The sequence below is a fragment of the Babylonia areolata genome, chromosome 26, assembly GCF_041734735.1.
Source record: "Babylonia areolata isolate BAREFJ2019XMU chromosome 26, ASM4173473v1, whole genome shotgun sequence".
In the NCBI taxonomy this organism is placed as follows: Eukaryota; Metazoa; Mollusca; class Gastropoda; order Neogastropoda; family Buccinidae; genus Babylonia; species Babylonia areolata.
In genome coordinates, this window is record NC_134901.1 from 16,291,302 (window position 1) to 16,313,896 (window position 22,595).

Consider the following 22,595-nt stretch of genomic DNA (forward strand, 5'->3'; position numbering starts at 1 on the left):
ACACTTAATAGCTGCAGTTTGTGTACGTTGTTTAGATCAGGGATCCATTGCTGACGTTCAGTTGTTTAGATCAGGGATCCATTGCTGACATGGTTGTTTAGATCAGGGATCCATAGCTGACGTTCCGTAGATTCGTTGGCTTTTTACTGCATGTAGTGTTTTGTTTTGTTCAAATGCCCATGTGGTCTCTGTCATTTGGTCATCAGTTCATTGTTGTTTTTGATCATACACACACACGTGTGCGCATGCTTTGATAGACACCACAAATTCACAAACACACAAACGCATTGATGTCCATACGCATTTTACCATTGCTTACATGCAGACGCACATGCAAACACATGTACATGAATGTGACCACACACACACACACACACACATGCACATGCACACACCATCCATACACTTACACGGGCAAACACACACATGCACGTGCGCATACACACAAACACACACATATGCACGCATGCAGTGACAGACACCACACATAATGATACACAGATCGACACACAAACACACATTTTACCACTGCTCACATACATATACAGATACGTGCACACATACACGCATGCGTGCACACACATACACATACACCACCCACACACTTATACTGTGTACACACACACACACACACACACACACACACACATGCGTGCGTATATCACCCCCACACACATGCATGCGCATACAGACACATGCACACACACACACACACACACACACACACACACACACACACACACACACACACACACACACAGAGAGTTGTATTGAAAACAATTCACGCACTCATATACACACGCATGCTCGCTTACACACACACACATACACACACGCGCACGCACATGCACGCAACACACATTCCTTCAAGTACTTTCTTTCCTCAATAATTCCAGCTTTGCAAGAGGTGTTGCTTATGGACAGTTGAGCGTACCACTTGTGTATTTTTCTTTACAGTAAGATAGAGCATTGTATTATATTTTGTTTTCATAACAAAAACAATGTGATTTGTCGTTTATTTGAATGAAATTGTAATCAACTGTTTTATTGAGCCCGCATATCGTATTTTCAGGCTTCGGTCTGCACTGAAAATTTTTTCCTGGCTTCGGTCTGGGCAGAAAAATAATTTCAGGCTAATTTCAGGCTTCGGTCTGGGCAGAAAATTTTTTTCACGCTTGAGTAGGCCTCTCTGCTTGCACCCTTGTACAGGGCAGTGGCATTTGCTTTTGATCTTACAGAAGTATGTGATTGTCATTAGCAACAGTTCCTCTTTCACTGTGAGCTGTCCAAATGTTGTTGTTGTACTACTGGTATGTCAATGATGATTGTTGCACTACTGGTATGTCACTGATGATTTTACCAGTACCTTTGTCTTGGGGTGTTATTGTTCAGCTGAAGAATTATGATAAATTATCTTTTATTCTTATTTCAGTTGCAGTTTCAGACTCCTGGAAATGAAAATCATGAAAAAAAAAGTGATTGCTGATAAATGCTGTCTTCTCTTGGCTGTGCTGTTACTCTTTTCTGATGCATTTTGTGTTGAGGAACCTGATGTGACTGGTGGTTGCTTCATGAACAGAGCAAAAGATCTGTACCACCAGAAAGAGTTGAGAATATAAATATTCTTTGCGAATGGAAAAGAAAATAGAAAAAAAAGTATGAAGTAAAGAACTGACATACAAGTGAGAAGCATCCCTGATAAATGGATCTACAAACTGACAGCTGTGTACACCAACTGAAATATTTGTTTGCATTATTCTTACTTTAATTTTTTTCTTCCTTGTTCTTTCCCCTTTTTTTTTGACCCTGGCTCTCATTTACATGTACTGAGTTCATCTTCGCTTTATTTGTAGATATTATCAAATAATTTTTGTTTATGTTACAATTGTTAGATATTTTATGTCTTTTTCATTGTTACTTTGCATACATACTTGTTTACATGTAGGAAGGCCAGGTATGATATTTCTCATACTTTTTGTTGATCAGTGGAGCGAGTGTTGAATGGTAATTGGTACAACCCTGGACCCCCACTGAAGGATCAGTGCATCTCCTGTGCAGGCGACACCGTCCCCAACGCACAGAAAGACAGGTCTGCCCAACCATTGTCATGTCATGCATTGGTAGGGTGCATGTAGGGTACATAGAGTACTGTATTTTGTATTTGTATTTGTATTTCTTTTTATCACAATAGATTTCTCTGTGTGAAATTCGGGTTGCTCTCCCCAGGGAGAGCGCGTCGCTACACTATGGCACCACCCATTTTTTTGTATTTTTTCCTGCGTGCAGTTTTATTTGTTTTTCCTATCAAAGAGGACTTTTCTACAGAATTTTGCCAGGAACAATGCTTTTGTTGCCGTGGGTTCTTTTGCGTGCGCTAAGTGCATGCTGCACACGGGACCTCGGTTTATCGTCTCATCTGAATGACTAGCGTCCAAACCACCACTCAAGGTCTAGTGGAGGGGGAGGGAGGAGGGGGGTGTTGGGGGAGAAAATAGCGGCGGCTGAGTCGTGATTCGAACCAGTGCGCTCAGATTCTTTCGCTTCCTAGGCGGACGTGTTACCTCTAGGCCATCACTCTGGTGTACAAATACAGAGTGAGAGAGAGAGTGGGTGAAGGCAAGGAAAGGGGAGGTTTAGAAATAAATTGGTGAGGCGAGGATGGGATTAAATATCAACTGGCAGGCATCTTGTCTTCCTCCCCATACAGTTGAGAGAGATTATAGGTCAGTTTTTATCCACTGGATGTTCGTATTATAGGCAGGATGTGGGTTGGTTCGTTGTGTTTTTTTTGGTGCTACATGTAACAATTAAATAATGACATGCTATCTATTGCTGAACATCATTATATTTGTTGTTTTGTATGACCAGCCATGCTCTGCCTGACATCAAGGAAGTAAGCACTTTACTCAGTATTTCAAAGTCTGAATATCTGATATAATTTATACTGCCCGATGACTTCCTTCATTATACTCTCTGTACTGGCCGTTACTGTATGTGTTCCAAGAAAAAAAATCTTAAAAAAATTGCAAGTACATACAGCTGTGAAATTTTGTGTTTATATAAAGAATAGAATGGACTAACATTTGGCAAAGTTTCAAAGCACTCACTTCATTATTGACTGATTTATCACATTTTGAAGAAAAAAAATCTGTTTTTCACAGCTGACATAAAGGGGGTGAGTTTTTCTCATATGACAGAAATTTTACAATTATGGTCTTTCACAACAGTGGACACTTCCTAATTGTAGCAATTGAATTGGCAAATGTGTATGCATAGTGGATATCCACTATAGAATCAGTTTGCATTTGACTTTGAGCCACAGTACTTACCGAAGTTGACGGAGATGCCATATTGTCGAGTGAGTGAGCAAGAAGGCAGAGTTTGGTGACTGTACGCTCACATGTATTGTACTCAATCAAAGGCATTCTCAGCCACAATAAAAGTACAGGTGCACTTTTGGGTGACTGTAGAACAGAGTTGTGCTGTTAAGTTTCGCACAAGACCGTTAAACTATGAACTACAAATTTTTACACTCGCGGTACGCTATAGCGTACCACAGTAACAAAGCATTGTGCGCATGAGGTATGCTATAGCATACCCTAGTATAGAAAGAGTAAAAATTATCTTTCTTCATCGAAAAAATATTACAGCCTAAATGGTTGGTGTTATATGCATTTTCAGGTGTATCCGCTGCTCAGGTGATCTGAACTTACTGGAGCCAGGAACTACTACATGCCTTGTTCCTTGTCCAGAGAATCAGAAGGTATCCCTGTAAACAGCCAGCATGTCATCAGCAGAAACCAGTGAAACAGTGAAAGCAGCAAACCTGTTGTTCACTTCCACAAAATGTTCAGAGATGGCTTACAGTGAGAGCTGTATGATCAATGGTTTCTCCACTGCAATGGGAAGTCATTCACAGTTTATTTTTTTTGTTAAGGACTATGACTCTCAGACTAGGAGGCAAGATTGCACTGGCTCTTAGCGCTGCAGCCTTGGGAGCTAGCTGGCCTTTGGGAACCATCCCAACGCCAACTGTCCTAAAACCCTCTTCGCCGAGAGAGTGGGGGTGTAACGTGGGCAAGGCACTCTCCACTATATTCAAAATCTAGCCCAGATAGTTGGGACAGCAGTTTCCTTCTCTGCTGTTCTGGTGGTCATGGTCGGACACAACTGGCTATCATACACTCAAATCAGAAAGGGGGATTGAAGACGGGGAGCTTGAGTTTTATGTATGTAGCTAGACTCACCTGCCTCAGTCTGCAGGTGTCTAATTCTTTTGGACCTGGTTAATGTTGGTGATGCATAGTATGAAAGGTTGTGTAAGGCACAGCCCTGATGATTTTGTCGTCTTACATGTAGAGAGTGGATCTCCATCAGTGAATCATCGTCTTGCTAATTTTCATCACTTTGAAATAAGTATTTGAAGGCCATATGCTCCTGTCTGCATGATGCTCTCAGTTTCAGTTTTCCCCCTCTGCTTTCATGCGTTTGATGAGTTTGTGTCAAAAGTCTGTGATGTTGGGAAATCCATGAGTTCTTTTGATGGACTTGTAATGATGTGTGTGTGTGTGTTGAAATATACAGAGTTTTTTTTTCAGAATTAGGAACATTTCATATCTGTAAGTCTGAACTGTACAATAGGTATGTTTGGAGTTTCAGTTTCAGTAGCTCAAGGAGGTGTCACTGCGTTCGGACAAATCCATATACGCTACACCACATCTGCCAAGCAGATGCCTGACCAGCAGCGTAACCCAACGCGCTTAGTCAGGCCTTGAGAATAAAAAAAAAGGTGAATAAATAATAGATAAGCTTACATAAATAAATAAATGAATAAATAAATAATAATTATGAAAAAAAAAAATGTTTGGAATGAAAGTAAAATCAAAGGTGAGAGACTACATACTCAGCATGTCCTATTAGAGTTGCTTCTTTGTTGTTTGTTTTCAAGAGGGAGCTTTTATGTGTATGACTTTAGCTTTACTCTTTGTTGAAGAACCATGCTCCTTTTCTAGGGCTGGTGCATGCTGGGTATGTTTCCTTGACCATAAACCACTAAATACCGACATGAATAACAGGATCTTTAGTTTGCACATTCTCATTTTCAGCAGTTATATTATCAGAAAGGGGGTTAAGTAAAAAAATAAAAATAAAAAAAGGTTTGAAAAAAAAAGAGAAAAGACTTATATTTTTGTTATTTTTTGTGATATTTTTTAAGGTTGTGGATACACAGACATGGCTGATGATCTCATGAAATAATGACTCAGGTTCTTGTACTTGTGAGTAAAAGATTATATATTTGTTAGAGTCTGAAAAGGTGTACTATGTTCTGATGTCTGTGTTTTTTGTTGTTTTTTCAGGCTGATGGGTTTTGTTTTCCAAACGAAAACGACTTGCTGCAATCCACAGATACTTTATATGAAATTCCAAGGATTGTAAGTACAAATTTTTCCCTACCAACATGGATGTATTGTTTGTTGCTTTGCAAAGGAAAGTTTTTTGATCGTAGAAATTGTTTTCAAAAAAGGCTGAGACATTTTTAATTTTGCAGTTGTTTTATTTGATCTTTAGAACTGAACCTTCCCAGGTGAAGATGCCAGGAGCTCTTTTCCGAAAAAAAAAGGTACCTCCACTTTCTGGAAATTTTGTGTCAGAAATGCCCTCTTTTCTTTTACTCTCTTATATTTTTAAAATCTTTATTTGTCATCTGTTACATGTGTGTGTGTGTGTGTGTGTGTGTGTGTGTGCGTGCATTAGCTTGTGCAGGCCTGCTCATTCATAGGTGTATGTTGTGCATCTCTGTAATAAAAATCCTTTTTATTTTTCAGGATGGTACCACCAATACACCGTCCCTGTATTTCGAAACGCATCTCAGGGCTGCGTATGCCTTGTGCACTGTAAGTGGACAGTATGTTTGTGTGTTCATGTGTTTGTTTATGATGTTTGTGTACGTATTAGTGAGTGTTTGGTGGGGGAGACTTTGCATGTGTGTGTACGTGTGAACATGTGTGTCTGCTTGCATGTGTTTAGGAGTGATGTGTTGTTTTCTTTACTGTACTGAATCACTGACTGACGTGGTTTTTTTTTTTATTGTGGCTTTGTGGATAATGTGGCCAAAACCTTGTTGTTTTACTGTGAAATATACTTCGTTTTTTTTAATTATGAATGTGTAGAATATGTAATTCAGTTTAGGGCTTTATAGATGGAACATTATGAAATATGGTTTCCTGTGAGATTTTCTTCTTTCAGTTATGCAAGACTTGGTCAGGTGATTCTACATTTGAAATTAATTCAGGCCTTTTTGAAGTTTGTGGCTGGATTGTTGTTTTAGGCATGCAGTCATGCACACATGCATGCTTGCACACACACACACACACACACACACACACACACACACACACACACACACAGACACACACACACACACACACACACACACACACACACACTCATGAATGCTTGCACAGAGAACTATGCCAGCAAAGTGACATAAGTTCTTGTGGTAATCCAAGTTTTTGACAAGATTCATAATTTGAAAACTGTTAACCTATGAGATATTATCAAGAATATATTCAGAATAAGACGGATAAATGCTTGAATGTACAGGATGAAATATTAAAACTGAATGCTTTTGCCAGTTTTGGTTCAAAAGTCTGTGAAGACATTCAGTGCCTATTTCTAGCAACTGCACAGATTATAGTACCTGAGTTTAAAAGCATGTTTAGCCAGTTGTCAGAGTTCTGTTTCAGGTATTTTTGACAGTTTCAGGATATTAACAGCTGTGGCAGAAGGGTAAACAGCACAGTTGTATAGGACACTTTTTAGTATATTTTTGATAATAGGTTTTGTTGGTTTTTTTTTTTTCATGGACATGGTAAGTGTATGCACACACAAATACATGTGCACACACACACACTCACCACACACACACACAAACACACACACACACACACACACACACACACACACACACACACACACACACACACACAAACATGGGGGTTCACATACATCTAGCTCTTAACCACCATCCCCCCACACCTATTTCTCGTCTGATGTTGCATTAAGTGGACAGACGTTAAATTGAAGACTATAAACACAAACATTTTCTGACACACACAACCAGAAGTATGACTGGCTTTGGTTTTTGTTTACAGTACACCAGCATATATATGCACACACACACACACACACACACACATACACACACACACACACACACACACACACACACACACACACACAGAGCAGAGCTTTGGTTTGTTCTTCTGTCACCAGCATGTAGGTGCTTTTTAAAATTGTCACTTTCACTTAAATGTGTGCACACACACGCACAGACATGCACACACACACACACACACACACACACACACACAGACGCATGCATGCATGCACACACAACCGAGTTACATTTATCTTTATTTTGTCCTTTTTTTCCAGCACAGGTATGCTTTAAAAAGACGATTTATTTATTCATTTATTTATTTTTTGTATATCTGTTTATTAACTTTCAGAACGCAGACTACAAGAACGCCACAGCATGTCAGGTGGTGGCCAACCTGTGTGCACTCACCCTGTACAACGAGCGTCAGGGACGAATCTGCAACTTCATTCTGAACGCAATTCCTCGGTGAGCTGTCGTCGTCTGTACAGCCACGGGTTGAGGGTGGCAGTAAGAGTAGAGGGAGAGGCTGAGGAGGTGTGGGGGGTCTGGGGGGGGATGTAGAATGGTGGAAATCAAATCAAATCTAATCATGTTGCTCATAGCCCAGCGGAGTACAAAGGTACCATAAGGAAGGTGGGGAGGCTGAGGGTTGGGTTGGGTGGTGTAGGGAAGAAGGTGGGGGGGAAGTGACTTCCTCAGACATACAACTGTATCTGTATTGTTTTTTTCCCCCTCCTCCTGGGAGAATGGAGGGGAGGGAAGGCTGGTGGAGGTGGGGGTGAGGTTGTGGGTGAGTGAAGATACGGAGTGTTTGAATCCCCCCTGCCTTTTTTTTTTCTTTTTTTTTTCAAAAGGCGCATAATTTTCCACAGTTTAATAGAAGACAGAAGGGTCGGAGGTGGTTGGTTGGGCCCAGTGGCTGACTGAGTTTTTGGGTCTGGCATGATCAGCACTGTCAGTGAGAGCTTGCTGCTGGCTAAGTGTGTGGTTGTGTTTGGAACTTGGACAGCTATCACACATACACACACATGCAGAAGTAGCAGATGGACCTCTATAAAAACACACACACACACATGCACATATGCACACAACAATGAAATGAACCGCTGTTGTCTCTCTTTTTTGTGTCTCAGGGACATACCCTACGACATACTGTACTACACGGATGACCCCGACGATATCATTGGTGCTACTGACATCCCAGACAGCTACACCTTCAACCCATCTGTGACCATCCCTTTCGAGGCAGCTGTGCACAGTCTGGATGGCCGTTACCTGGGCCGAGAGCCGGTCACGGATGGACTGCTGCAGCTGTGTGGGACCACAGAAACCATCGCCAACGCTGCCTACATCTTCGGAACGTACTACTTTTTCAGCGTAAGGCTCAGCTGACGCGCACCACACCTTCAAAAAACAGCAACACACACACACTGCACTGCACACATACTTAACCTGCATTGACTAGGCTCAACACAGCACAGTGCACGCATACATAAGCACACTGAAAAGAATATGAAAAAAGACATCAGGTTCTCTGAGGATGTCTGTTTTTAATATATTTTTTTATTCTTCGTAGAGTGTATGTGTACCTGTGAACCCCTTATCAATAGAATCTAGTCCAATGCAGGGCAGTGCAATGCAATATTATACAATACAGTAGTATGCAATAAAATAGAGTACAACAGAAATGAGAGTGTGAAACAGTGATGCATGGACATGTTGTCATAGGTGTATTCCATTGTGTTGCAGTGTAGCATCAAAGCCAAGGGATTGTGGGACACTGCTAAGTATCCGCTGCGTTTCTACGACATTTGTATCCTTTGGCTGCTTTGATGTCACTGCTGATGATATGGGAGCCATGAATGTAAACTGGTAATTGATATGTGGGAATTATGTGTGACTTTGTTTGAGCATGTGCATTCCAGTTGTGTCATTCATTTTGCCCATCGCTCCTGGTGGAGCATAGGCCATCGACGACCCCTCGCCATCGCACTCTGTTCTGGGCTGTTCTGGCCATTCCAGTCCAGTTGGTCCCTTGCTGCTTCAGCTCTGCCTCGGTATCTCGCCTCCAGCTGTTGTGAGGCCGGCCTCTCTTCCTCTTTCCCTGCGGGTTCCAGGTCAGGGCTTGGCGTGTGATGCTGGACGCTAGCTTCCTGAGGGTGTGTCCGATCCAGCCCCACTTCCTCCGCAGTATCTGCTTGGCCACTGGTTCCTGTCCCGCTCACTCCCATAGATCTTCGTTTTGGATCTTCTCCTGCCATCGGATCTTGTAGATGCGCCTCAGACAGGTGTTGAAGAATGTCTGAATCTTCTGCATTCCAGTTTTGTATATGACAGGAAACAGGAAATGAGAATGGGCAGGAAATTAGGGGACAATAATCAAGAAGTAAGAGAATTGAAGTAAACCAATCATAGAATCAACTGGCCAATAACAACAGGTAATGCCTATTGATTGCCTCTGTGTATGTCGTGTGTGTGTGTGTGTGCATGCGCATGCACACGTGTGTGTGTGTGTGTTTGTGTGTGTGTGTGTGTGTGTGCATGTGTGTGTGTATTTGTGTGTTTGTGTGTGTGTGTGTGTGTGTGTGTGTGTGTGTGTATGAACATTTATGATGGGTATGTATGCAGGTGAGCATTTCTGTGATTTCAGTTTAAATCAGAACCAGCACAAGAAATGTATGTTAGTTTTGTGTGTTACATATTCCAGGTGCATGTAATCCAAATACAGAGGGGAAAAAAAAGCACAGAATTGACTTGTTGAATCTATATGAAATTGTGCTGGATTTACTTCCTTTTGCTAGAGGTTTATGCATACTGGTTCAGTTGAAACTAAGATAACATTCTTGAGCACTGATTGGACACATGTTTGTGATGCAGTTCAGGAGCAGGATGATTATTATTATTATTATTATTTTTTTAAAGTGTTGGACCACAGACAGAAAAGAGTCAGTTAATGTACAGCCTGATGTTGGAAGTTGATGACCTTGACCTCTGCAAGACCTGAAGTACCAGGATCAAGGCCAGGAACGGCTGTTCAAGATTCCTCTGCGTATCCGCGATGTGCGTGATGCCTCTGATGACTTGGTGAATGATGGTACAGTGCTTTTGCTTCTTTAAGAAAATTAAGACTTTTGTTTTTTTTGTGGAGTTTTGGGTTGTTGTTTTTTTCTTCTTACTTTTAAAATATTTTGTTTCATTTTGATTATTAATTTTTCGATTTTAATGTTTTGTGTTACTTTTTTTTTCATATGTATTGATTTTTTTCTTCTGTTTTGCTGTATTTCATTTTATCTAATAGTCAGAACCCCAGGGTTGTTGAAGGGAACTAAATGGGTGATAAGAAACGCATTGAGTTTTCCCATGTAACAGTGGTAGAGTGATGTGGTGTAATGTAGTGTGTGTAGGGGCAGTGAGGCAAGTTGTAGAGTGATGTGATGTGATGTGGTGTGTGCGTAGGGGTATTGAGGGAAGTTGTAGAGTGATGTGGTGTGTGTAGGGGCAGTGAGGCAAGTTGTTGTGTGATGTGATGTTATTTGGTGTGTGTGTAGGGACAGTGAGGGAAGTTGTAGAGTGATGTGGTGTAATGTGGTGTGTGTGCAGGGGCGGTGAGGGAATTTGTAGAGTGATGTGATGTGATGTGGTGTGTGTTGAGGCAATGAGGCAAGTTGTAGAGTGATGTGATGTGATGTGGTGTGTGTGTAGGGGCAGTGAGGGAAGTTGTAGAGTGATGTGGTGTAATGTGGAGTGTGTAGGGGCAGTGAGGGAAGTTGTAGAGTGATGTGGTGTAATGTGGAGTGTGTAGGGGCAGTGAGGGAAGTTGTAGAGTGATGCGATGGAATGTGGTGTGTGTATAGGGGGTGTGGTGTAATGTGGTGTGTTTGAAGATGTTGTGTAGTGTGGTGTGTGTGTGGGGGATGTGATGTAATGTGGTGTGTGTGTGTGTGTGTATGAGATGTGATGTAATGTGGTGTGTGTGTGTATGAGATGTAATGTGGTGTGTGTGTGTGTGTGTGTGTGTGTGTGTGAGAGAGAGGTGATGTAATGTGGTGTGTATGTGATGTAATGTGGTGTGTGTGTATGAGATGTGTAGTGTGGTGTGTGTGTGAGATGTGGTGTAATGTGGTGTGTGCGTATGAGATGTGTAGTGTGGTGTGTGTGTGAGATGTGGTGTAATGTGGTGTGGTGTAATGTGGTGTGTGTATGAGATGTGGTGTAATGTGGTGTGTGTGTGTAGGGGCAGTGAGGGACTGGAGGATCACCCGACGCATGTTTCTGGTGGACAACCAAATGGAGATTTCCGCAGCAACAGGTAGCTCATATCGTTTTATTCTCTCTCTCTCTCTCTCTCTCTCTCTCTCTCGAATAACATGCGACGAAAAAAAACAACAATAATAAAATAGTATCAGGTGTTGCTCATTGTGAAAATTGAAATCTGTGTTGTCATTCTGATATGGAAAATATTTATGTTATACATTTATATATGTTTTTTGTTTTTATTTCTCACTACATGCCATTACTTTGAATGGATGGTCGAACTGTACTTTGTTGCACAGATTGATTGATTTCGTTTTGGCTTTGGTTTTCATCAATATTATTACTATTGATGCATGTTGTTATTTGTATTATGAACCCCCATATCATTAGGGCTGTAAAGCTATTGACATTAAAGTGTTCAGTGTTCAGTGTTCTCTCTCTCTTTCACTGTTTTTCCTTCTTTCTGTGTCTGTTTCTTTCTCTTTGTGGTCCTCTTTTGTTTGTGTACTTTCTTCTTGTCATCATCTGCTTCTCAGGTTTTTGTTTCTCCTTCCCAGTGTCTGCTTTTTTTCTGTCTTTTCCTTCATTCCCTCCCCACTTATTTTCAGCTCGTTTTTTTTTTTTTTTTTGTCTCTTCTTCTCTCTCTTTCTTTCTGTGTCTTCTTCTTCACACTGAGCTACAGCTCAGATGCACAAGTTGCTTTTTTATTTATTTATTTATTTTTTATTTGCAACTGCTTGCTGGATAAGCAGGTCTTTGTTTACAAAACCTCACAGAAATTTGGTCTTGGATAAAGTGGGTCTTTGGCTTGAGTTTTACATTTCAGTAAGCATGTACGCTCAAAGGCGGCTTATACATCAGCACGTTTGATGACCTGGGGGTTTGAAATATCCCCACCCTTCATTTCACAAGTAGTGCCAGAGTTACAAACTTTATTTAATTACTGAAAATATCAGTATGTTCCAAAAAGAAACAGCCTCTATATGGCCCTGTGTATCTGGCTGGGCTAAAACTCAATAAAAGCAGCAATGATCTGTAGGGAATTTCAATATCAATCATCAACTTGTGCATTCAGTTGAGTTATAATCACAAATGATCTGAATAGATTTTCATCATCAGTCATACACCAGTGCAGTTGGCTGAGTTGTAAGCAACAATGAACTGTGGTGATTTTCAGTATCAGTCATACACCTGTGCAGTCGGCTGAGTTATAAGCAGCAATAATCTGTGCTGGTTTTTCATTATCAGTCATCAACCTGAACAGTTGGCTGAGTTATAAGCAACAATGAACTGTAGTGGTTTTTCAGTATCAGTCATACACCTGTGCAGTCGACTGAGTTATAAGCAGCAATAATCTGTAGTGGTTTTTCAGTACCAGTCATAAACCTGTGCAGTCAGCTGAGTTATAAGCAACAATGATCTGTAGTGATTTTCAGTATCAGTCGTATACCTGAACAGTCGGCTTAGTTATAAGCAGCAATGATCTGTAGTTGGTTTTCATTATCAGTCATAAACCTGTACAGTCGGCTTAGTTATAAGGAACAATGATCTGTAGTGGTTTTTCAGTATCAGTCATAAACCTGTGCAGTCGGCCGAGTAATAAACAGCAATGATCTGTAGTGATTTTCAGCATCAGTCGTATACCTGTGCAGTCGGCTGAGTTATAAGCAACAATGAATTGTACTGGTTTTTCATTATCAGTCATACACCTGTGCAGTCGGCTGAGTTATAAGCAACAATGAATTGTACTGGTTTTTCATTATCAGTCACACACCTGTGCAGTCGGCTGGACTAAAGACAACACTCAGCTGCAGTGATTCTCGGTATCAGTTCATCAAGATCACTCAGTTCGCTCTACCACCCACACTTTCTCTCCAGGGACGGGGACAGGCTCGGACAGTGGCAGCACAACGAATGAGGCGCAGTACGTGCGTTACGCCAAAGACATCACGCTGCACGTCAGCCTGCAGACGGACACGACGGACGGCAAGATCACGGTGCCCTACTTCTCCATCAAGTACGGGGAGGTGTCTCTGGAGGACGCCAACAACGGAGCCAGTGTGCAGGTGTGTGTTTGTGTTTTGTTGTGTTTGTGTGTATTGTGTGTGTCTGTGGTGTTGTGTTTGTTGTGTGTGTGTGTGTGTGTGTGTGTGTGTGTGCGTGCGTGATGTTAGTGTGTGTTGTGTTTGTGTGTGTGTGTGTTGTGTTTGTGTGTGTTGTGCTTGTATGTGTGATATTAGTGTGTGTTGTGTGTGTGTTGTTTTTGTGTGTGTGATGTTAGTGTGTGTTACGTTTGTGTGTGGTGCTAGTGTGTGTTGTGTTGTGTTTGTGTGTGTGGTGTTAGTGTGTGTTGTATGTGTGTGTGTGTGGTGTTAGTGTGTGTTGTGTGAGTGTGTTTGTGTGTGTGTGTGTGCATGTGCTTGAAGTGTGTATGTGTTTTTTTGTCGTTTTTTTTTTTTTTTAAGTAGGGTGGTCTTGGGGCGTGAGGAAATAGTATGTATATGTACCAAGATGGGTTGTGATGGCAGGGATGATGGAAAATGCTGATTGGAGGGGATAAACAGGGCACTTTGCTTGTTTAAAAGAAGGTTGAAGGTCCCATAGCCTTCTACAGCCATTGGAGCAGTGACTCTGTATCCACAGTGTCTGGGGCTCGGCACAGGAAGGCGGGGCCCAATCCTCTCCTTCCGTGGTTTTAGCCTTTCCTGATCAAAGTCAGGCACCCATTCCCAAGGACACACAACACCACGCCAAAACGGGGGGCCTCGAACCCTGACCACTGGTGAACACACATGATCAGAAGTCCAACAACACACCAGATCACCTTTGTCAGGGCGCATCCTACAGTCTGCCTGTGATGCCTCCAGAAATGCCTGCTGTTACGATTTCGCCATATTTTGTTACGCTCGATCGCTGTTTGTTTCAACGTTACGCCAATATCGAAATTATTCTGATGAGTTCATTTTCAGCTACATAGCATGGTCACATGCTTTCCTGTCATAACATTACCCAGAGGGTCTAGACCTATCGATCTGAAGGCCAGGGCAGTCACCCCTAACCTTGGTCTCGCGTGGTGATGCTCAGCTAATCGCGTGTATGTTTACATTGAAACAGCATTGAGTGGACCAGTCAGCTTAACTCACTCAGTACGGCCAGTCCTCTCTTCTCCTCTACACACACCCAGTGGGTGTCTGAATGACCCAACCTTTACCTTCCGTCGTCAGAATTGTGGTATTCTTTGTCAACATTCACGTCTTCAGTATAAGAGCCTTCCACTTGCAATATTTTGATGATGGTAATTGGGGTGAAACGCTGTTAACGTCGTCTCTTTCGCCGTTTGTATGGAAAGAGTTAATCATTTGCCTGAATAAGAGAGAACATGGCTGAATCAAGTTGTGTCTCAGTCAGTCAGTGTCTGTGCCTGCTGGATTACAAGTTATTGATAAAATGTACATTTGCTGATGTGGCTTGGAGTCAGAGTGTTCCTACCAAATTCAGAATGTTCCTACCAAATTTCCTGATTGTTCCTACAAACACTTGACACAGGGGTTGGCATCTCTGCGTGTAAACACTCCACTGACATCTGTCCCGCTGGCTGTTGGCAGGTTTCGTTCACCACCACCTACAGCATGTCGTGGAGCTCCTACAAGCGGAACTTCCAGATCGCTGTGGGCACGCTGGGCACGCTGTCAGTGCTCTACGCTGGCTTCCGCAGCTGGGTGTGGTCCAAGCGGGCTGGCCGTCCCGCCATCGACTTCCCCACCATCATCAACTTCATCTTCTTCATCGCTGCCTCCCTGTCCAACATCTTCTTTGTCATCACCTTCTCCATCGCCTTCTACTGGTTCATCTTCTTCAAGGTTGGTTTGGGTGTGTGTGTGTGTGGGGGGGGGAGGGGGGGGGTCTTGGGGGAGAGGGCTGGTTCATCTTCTTCAAGGTTGATTTAGGGGGCTTGGGGGGAGGGGGTTGTTGGAAAGAGGGCTGGTTCATCATCTTCAAGATTGATTTAGGGGGCTTGGGGGGAGGGGGTTGTTGGAAAGAGGGCTGGTTCATCATCTTCAAGATTGATTTAGGGGGCTTGGGGGGAGGGGGTTGTTGGAAAGAGGGCTGGTTCATCATCTTCAAGATTGATTTAGGGGGCTTGGGGGGAGGGGGTTGTTGGAAAGAGGGCTGGTTCATCATCTTCAAGATTGATTTAGGGGGCTTGGGGGGAGGGGGTTGTTGGAAAGAGGGCTGGTTCATCATCTTCAAGGTTGATTTAGGGGGCTTGGGGGGAGGGGGTTGTTGGAAAGAGGGCTGGTTCATCTTCTTCAAGGTTGATTTAGAAGGCTTGGGGGGAGGGGGTTGTTGGAAAGAGGGCTGGTTCATCTTCTTTAAGATTAGTTTGAGGGGAGGGGATTAGTGGGGGGATCATGGGGGAGAGCATGGTTCATCTTCTTCCAGGTTGGTTTGGTGGGATGGGGGGGATGGTCTTGAGGGAGATGGCTGGTTCATCTTGGCAAAGATGCTGGAACATAGCATTGTATAATGTTTGTCTTGTCTTCTACATTTCTCCATACAAAATTTCTACATCTATCCTTGGAGAGAGCTTGACACAAGAGAGTGACTTCCTGTGTGATTTTTTTTTGTTGCTTTTTTTTTTTGGGGGGGGGGGGGGGGGTTGCATGTGTGTGGTTCTGTCACTTTCAAAGCAGATTTTCCCCACAAAATGGTGCCATGGACAGGATGGTGGGAGAACACAATTGTGGTCCTGGCATGAGTCAGACTAGGACCTTCACTTCCTGATCAGGCTTTCTGTTCCATACTTACCCATAGTTCTGGAACAGCTGTATCAGTCAGTATATGTTGCCCCCCTCCCCCCCGAAAAAAAGGAGTGTGTGCATGTGGGTGACTGAATGACCCAGGAAATGAATGATGTCGTTTGGCTTCACCCACAGGTATCAGTATCAGTATCAGTATCAGTAGCTCAAGGAGGCGTCACTGCGTTCGGTCAAATCCACATACGCTACACCACATCTGCCAAGCAGATGCCTGACCAGTAGCGTAACCCAACGCGCTTAGTCAGGCCTTGAGAAAAAAGGAAAGATAAATAAATAAAATAAGATAAAACAAAATAACAAAACTTAAAAAAAAACACCAAAAAAACCAAACAAAACTCTAAAAAAAAGAGGAAAAAAACAACAACGAAAAAACAAATAAGATAAAAAAATTAAAAAATAATAGATAAACATAGGTAGCATGTTGGACAAATGACTGGGTTTGACAAGTGCTTGGAGCTTGGTTGCTGATCTAAAATAGGCACTGTTTAAGTATTATAGATAATAGTAATAGTAGCTTGGTATCTGATTTAAAAAAGGCACTGTATAAGTGTAATAAATAATGATAATAATGATAATTAATTGTATTCAGCCACATCAAAAATAAGCACTTCAAAAGTACAATTGATGATACTGATAATGGTAACTTATGTTCAATGACATCAAAGATAGGTGGATATAAGTATTAGTAATAATAATGATAAGAATGATAATCATCATAGTTATGATGATAATAGCTTGTGTTCAGTGACATCAGTGATAGTCGTTTTAGAAGTATCTATAAAAGTGATGATAATGATAATAGTTGTTATAATGATAACTTGTTACATCCAGCAACATGAAAAATAAGCACTTTTTTTTTTCAACATTTTTTTAATTCCCCATCATTCACCCATCCATTCCACAAATCTTACATTCATTCATCAACATCTTTCTGCTGTGGTCGTTATACAGGGTTACCTGCAAATGGACATTAAAAGAGAAATGAAAAGTGTCATGGAAACATGCAACAGACAATGTTGGCAATGACATGATATTGTAAAATGCACAGAGCTTCAAGAATATGCGCTATAGTAAAACATCTTAATAAATATGTAAATAAGTAAGTAAATAAATAAACATTGCTTGAGACAATAATAATAAATAAGCACTTTATGAGTAGCATTGATAGTGAAAAGCAGAAGAATAACTTGTCATGTTCAGTGACATCAGAGTTAGGTGCTGCTATGCAAGGATCATTAATGTAATTATAACAATGTTAACAATAGCTTGTGTTCTGCGACTTTGAAGATAGGTGCTATGGTAGTATCAATAATGATAATGAATTGTTGTGTTCAGTGAGAGGACATGGTGTACCTTGTATCAATGATAATGATGATAATGATAATAACACTAATGATAAGGATAATAATAATAATAATAATGTGTCCAGGGACAGAGTGTAGCGCTGTAAAAATATCAATAATGATAATAACATGTTCAGCGACAGGACGTGAACGTGCCTGGTGTCAGTGACAATGATAATAACTATAATCATGATAGTATTAATCATGATAATCATTATCATAATCATAGTAATAGCGATAACATGTTCAGCGACATGATTATAGTGTGCCTTGTATCAACAAAAATAATAATATTAATGAAAATTATATAATGATAATATTATATATGATAATAATGATATGATAATAATGAGAACATGTTCAGTGACAGGACGTGGTGTACCTGGTATCAACAGTAATAAAACAAACATATGAAATGATAATGATAATAATTATGATAATACCATTGTACCTGGTATCAACAGTAATAAAACAAACATATGAAATGATAATGATAATAATTATGATAATACCATTGTACCTGGTATCAACAGTAATAAAACAAACATATGAAATGATAATGATAATGATTATGATAATACCATTGTACCTGGTATCAACAGTAATAAAACAAACATGTGAAATGATAATGATAATAATTATGATAATACCATGTTCAACGACAGGACGTGGTGTACCTGGTATCAAGAGTAAGAAAACAAATATATGAAATGTTAATAATGATAATTATAATACTCTGTTCAGCGACAGGACGTGGTGTACCCTGTATCAACAGTAATAAAACAAACATATGAAATGATAATGATAATAATTATGATAATATCGTATTCAGTGACAGGATGTGGTGTACCTGGTATCAACAGTAATAAAACAAAGATATGAAATGTTAATAATGATAATTATAATATTGTGTACAGTGACAGGACCTGGTGTACCTGGTATCAACAGTAATAAAACAAACATATGAAATGATAATGATAATAATTATGATAATACCGTGTTCAGCGACAGGACATGGTGTACATGGTTCACCCGGAAGGCCTTGTGGTGGAGGAGTGGAAGGGTCTGCTGATCGGCGCCTTTGTCCTCCGCTGCCTCGCCCTCCTGCACACCATCGTCATGCAGTGCTCCGCCGACATCTTCCTCATTGACTGGGAGCGCCCTCGCGGGGTCCGTAAGAGTCAGGATGGCAAGAAGTCGACGGAGGTGCCCGTCTCCATCTGGAGGACGTACTTTGTGGCCAACGAGTGGAACGAGATTCAGACCACACGCAAAGTCAACCCCAATTTTCAGGTGTGGTTTTTTAATTTTTTTCTGTGGAGTGGTGGTCTAGTGGTAACGCGTCTGCTTAGGAAGCGAGAGAATCTGAGTGCACTGGATCGAATCCTACACTGAAACACTTTTTTTCCCCATCACTAAATGTTGAGTGGTGGTCTGAATGCTAGTCAGTTGGATGATTTTTGATGCCCCCAGAGTTATGGATTTTTTGTTGTCAATAATTCATGACGATGAATGGGGATGGGGATGATCATGATGTTCCTGTGGGTGTCCATTTAGGTTTGGGACTGCTTGACTAGGGTGTTCTCTCATTGCGTATCCTGGCATCAACCAGGTCCAAGAGATGCAGACACCTGCAGTGTTGGTCTGGAAATTTCAACAACACTCCCAAAGAAGCATCCATGAAGTGGAAGACTCTTGACTTGTGGTCTCCCAGTCTTCCCAAATGAGCCCATGGCACACTCAGATCTGGTTAGGAATCAGCCACAGACTGAAAAAAACAAACAAAAACAAAACCCAACCACCTATGATAGGACTCAGTCCTGCATCCTACCAGTCATCAATCTATGATGCTAACCTCTTTGTCAAGGTGGCTGTTTATTTTTTGTTGTCGCTGTTGCTGTCTCATCTTTGGCGCCACCCCCATGCATTACCCCCAACGCTGCCCCTCATGAAACCCACCTCTCTCTGTCCTCAGACACAAGCAGGCTCCTTCTGTTGCAGTCTCAGTGCAAACAGTCTGCAGTAACTATTAATCTCTCTCTCTATATATGAAACCAATCTCTGTGTAATGTTGCTGTAACGCCACACACAAGGTTCATTTCTGTTTCCATAGAATCATATGGTGTTTGGTGGACATGACGGGGAAATAATAATGATGATAATTGTAATGTATGTATGCATGAAAGTCAGTTGTGTCTGACTATGACCATCAGAACAGCAGAGGAGGCAACTGGTGTCCCAGCTATCTGGGCTAGAATTTGATAATAGTGGAGAATGTCTTGCTCAAGTTACATCACCACCCTCTCCTTCAATAATAATGATAATAGCAATTTTATTTTGCTTTTTTAAACATATCAGAGCGCTTTACAATAGCACATCTGTCAGACACAAACCGCACGCATGCATGCGCGCACACGCGCGCACACACACACGCACATTCAGCTCAGATCTGTTGTTGAACAATTATCCAGTCAGCTCCAAGATAATCTAATCCTGTGCAGTTTCAGTTTCAGTAGACAAATCCATATACACTACACCACATCTGCCAAGCAGATGCCTGACCAGCAGCGTAACTCAACGCGCTTAGTCAGGCCTTGAAAAAAAAATCATAAAGAAATTTTGGTGACAGTATCAGGTTTTGTGGCTCAGTGAAAGTGTTGAGTGCCATAGAGCTTTCTATTCAATACTTTGCCTGCTTCAGACAATTAAAACAAAATTTTCTTTAGGCTCACTTAAATGTTCACCAACAGATGAATGTGTCTTGTAAAACAAATAATTTTCAAGCATGTGGGAAACATGTGGTAGTCTGTAGAACCTGGAGTTCTGGTGCAGACAATGCAGACATCTTTCACCCCTTTATTCAGGATATCCAGCAGTTTTCCTTTATCCAGTTCTAAAGATAATTATCCAAGGAAAAAATGTACACGTAAAAGTTATGTAACTGACTTGTGTAACTAATCCTGTGCAACATGCTACAGTACAGAACTCAGTACAGTTAAACTAAGATCCAGAACGTTACAAAATAATAATAACAAAACACAGTAAGTTACGTACAGTAAAACGTTTTCTTTCCCTTCTATACTATATTAGTCTTTGATATGTCTTTGTTAATTTTTTTTTTTTTTTTTTTTACCTTATGAATGTCACAGCTGTACCACATTCACTTGTGACTGTTGTCATTCCTGATATGGTCCCTGTCCAGCTGGCTTGGTTTCAGTTTCGGTTTCAAGAAGGTGATAGAGCGTGCAGACTTATCCATATACACTACAACCACATCTGCTGTAAAGTATAAAAAAATAAAGAACAAAAAAGAGCAAGTGCTGATCTTTACATAAACCTTGTGCTTTGACCAGGGTTTGTTTTGGCTTTGCTTTGAACAGCATGGTGTTTATTGGATGTGTACATGCCTAGTCTTTTGTGAAGGATTATGACTCTCAAATTAGGAACCAAAATTGCACTGGCTCTTAGTGCTGCAGCCTGGGGGGCTATTTGGCCTTTGGGAACCATCCCCAACGCTGACTGTCCTGAAACCTTCTTGGCCGAGAGAGTGGGGATGTATCTTGGGCAAGACCTCTCCACATATATCAGATTCTAGCCCAGGTAGTTGGGACAGTAATTTTCCTCCTCTGCTGTTGTGATGGTCGAGGTCGAACACGACTGACTATCATATACATTAGTCATTCGGATGAGACGATAAACCGAGGTCCCGTGTGCAGCATACACATAGCGCACGTAAAAGAACCCACGGCAACAAAAGGGTTGTTCCTGGCAAAATTCTGTAGAAAAATCCACTTCGATAGGAAAAACAAATAAAACTGCACGCAGGAAAAAATACCAAAAAAAAAGGGTGGCGCTGTGGTATAGCGACGTGCTCTCCCTGGGGAGAGCAGCCCGAATTTCACACAGAGAAATCTGTTGTGATAAAAAGAAATACAAAAAAAACAACAAAAAACTCTATACGTTGCCTTCAGGTGTTCGCTGTAGTTTTCTTCCTGCTGGTGGTGGGCTTTGAGGAGACGACCACCAAGGACCCTGATGGGAGCGTGGAGAAGGAAGCAGGGACCTACAGGGCGGCCCAGTCCTTCATTTATCGCTATGCTCTGGCTGTGCTCGTCTACATCCTTGTGGGTCAGTGATGCTGTCTGTGTGTGTGTGTGGTCGTTCTTAGGCATGTTCATGTTTTTGTTTTTTCGCAAGATTTTGAGATTTTAATGAGGCTTCAGTCATGGAACTCTCTCCATACGAACGGCGAAAGAGACGACGTTAACAGCGTTTCACCCCAATTACCATCATCAAAATATTGCAAGTGGAAGCCTCTTATACTGAAGAGGTGAATGTTGACAAATAATACCACAATTCTGACGACGGAAGCTAAAGGTTGGGTCATTCAGACACCCACTGGACATCCGAGGGGTCTGTGTAGAGGCTTCAGTCCTTAATACCAAGTCAGCAATGTCACAAACATATTTATTTGCTTCTGAAGATAAATCAGCAAGCAGTTACTGTTGTTTTATTGAGGCTTCAGTTCTGAAAACCAAGTCAACAATGTCACAAGCATATTTACTTTGCTCCTTAAAGTAAATTCTTAAGATAAATCAGCAAGCAGTTACTGTTGTTTCACCTTCATCAACTATAGTTTCAGTACTGTAATTTCATTTTCATCTGCTGTAATTTCATCTGTGATTTCACCTCTGCTATCCAGACATCTGCAATTCACCTGCATCTGTTATTTCATCTTCATCTGCTGTTGTATCAGCAGTGGTTAAGTGGGTGTTTTTCACCTTAATCTGCTGTTATTTCACCTTCATTTACTGTCATTTCACCTTCATCTGCTGTTATTTCACCTTCATTTACTGTCATTTCAACTGTCATTTATTTCACCTTAATCTGCTGTCATTCCACATGTTATTTCGTCTTCATTTACTGTCATTTCACCTTCATTTACTGTCATTTCACCTTCATTTCACCTTCATTTACTGTCATTTCACCTTCATTTCACCTTCATCTACTGTTAT

The 22,595-nt window shown here is 41.3% G+C and overlaps 1 protein-coding gene across 1 annotated transcript in view; it reads left to right on the forward strand.

The window, feature by feature from the left end:
• LOC143300721 (meckelin-like) overlaps positions 1–22,595 on the forward strand; it is a 46,264-nt gene that overhangs the window by 5,071 nt on the left and 18,598 nt on the right. The window contains 13 exon segments of the mRNA XM_076614600.1: positions 1,987–2,089; positions 3,682–3,763; positions 5,358–5,432; positions 5,826–5,894; positions 7,512–7,627; positions 8,296–8,539; positions 8,912–8,975; positions 10,161–10,256; positions 11,397–11,471; positions 13,296–13,483; positions 15,023–15,277; positions 18,586–18,873; positions 21,552–21,708. Coding sequence (XP_076470715.1) covers positions 1,987–2,089; positions 3,682–3,763; positions 5,358–5,432; positions 5,826–5,894; positions 7,512–7,627; positions 8,296–8,539; positions 8,912–8,975; positions 10,161–10,256; positions 11,397–11,471; positions 13,296–13,483; positions 15,023–15,277; positions 18,586–18,873; positions 21,552–21,708 — 1,812 coding nt within the window.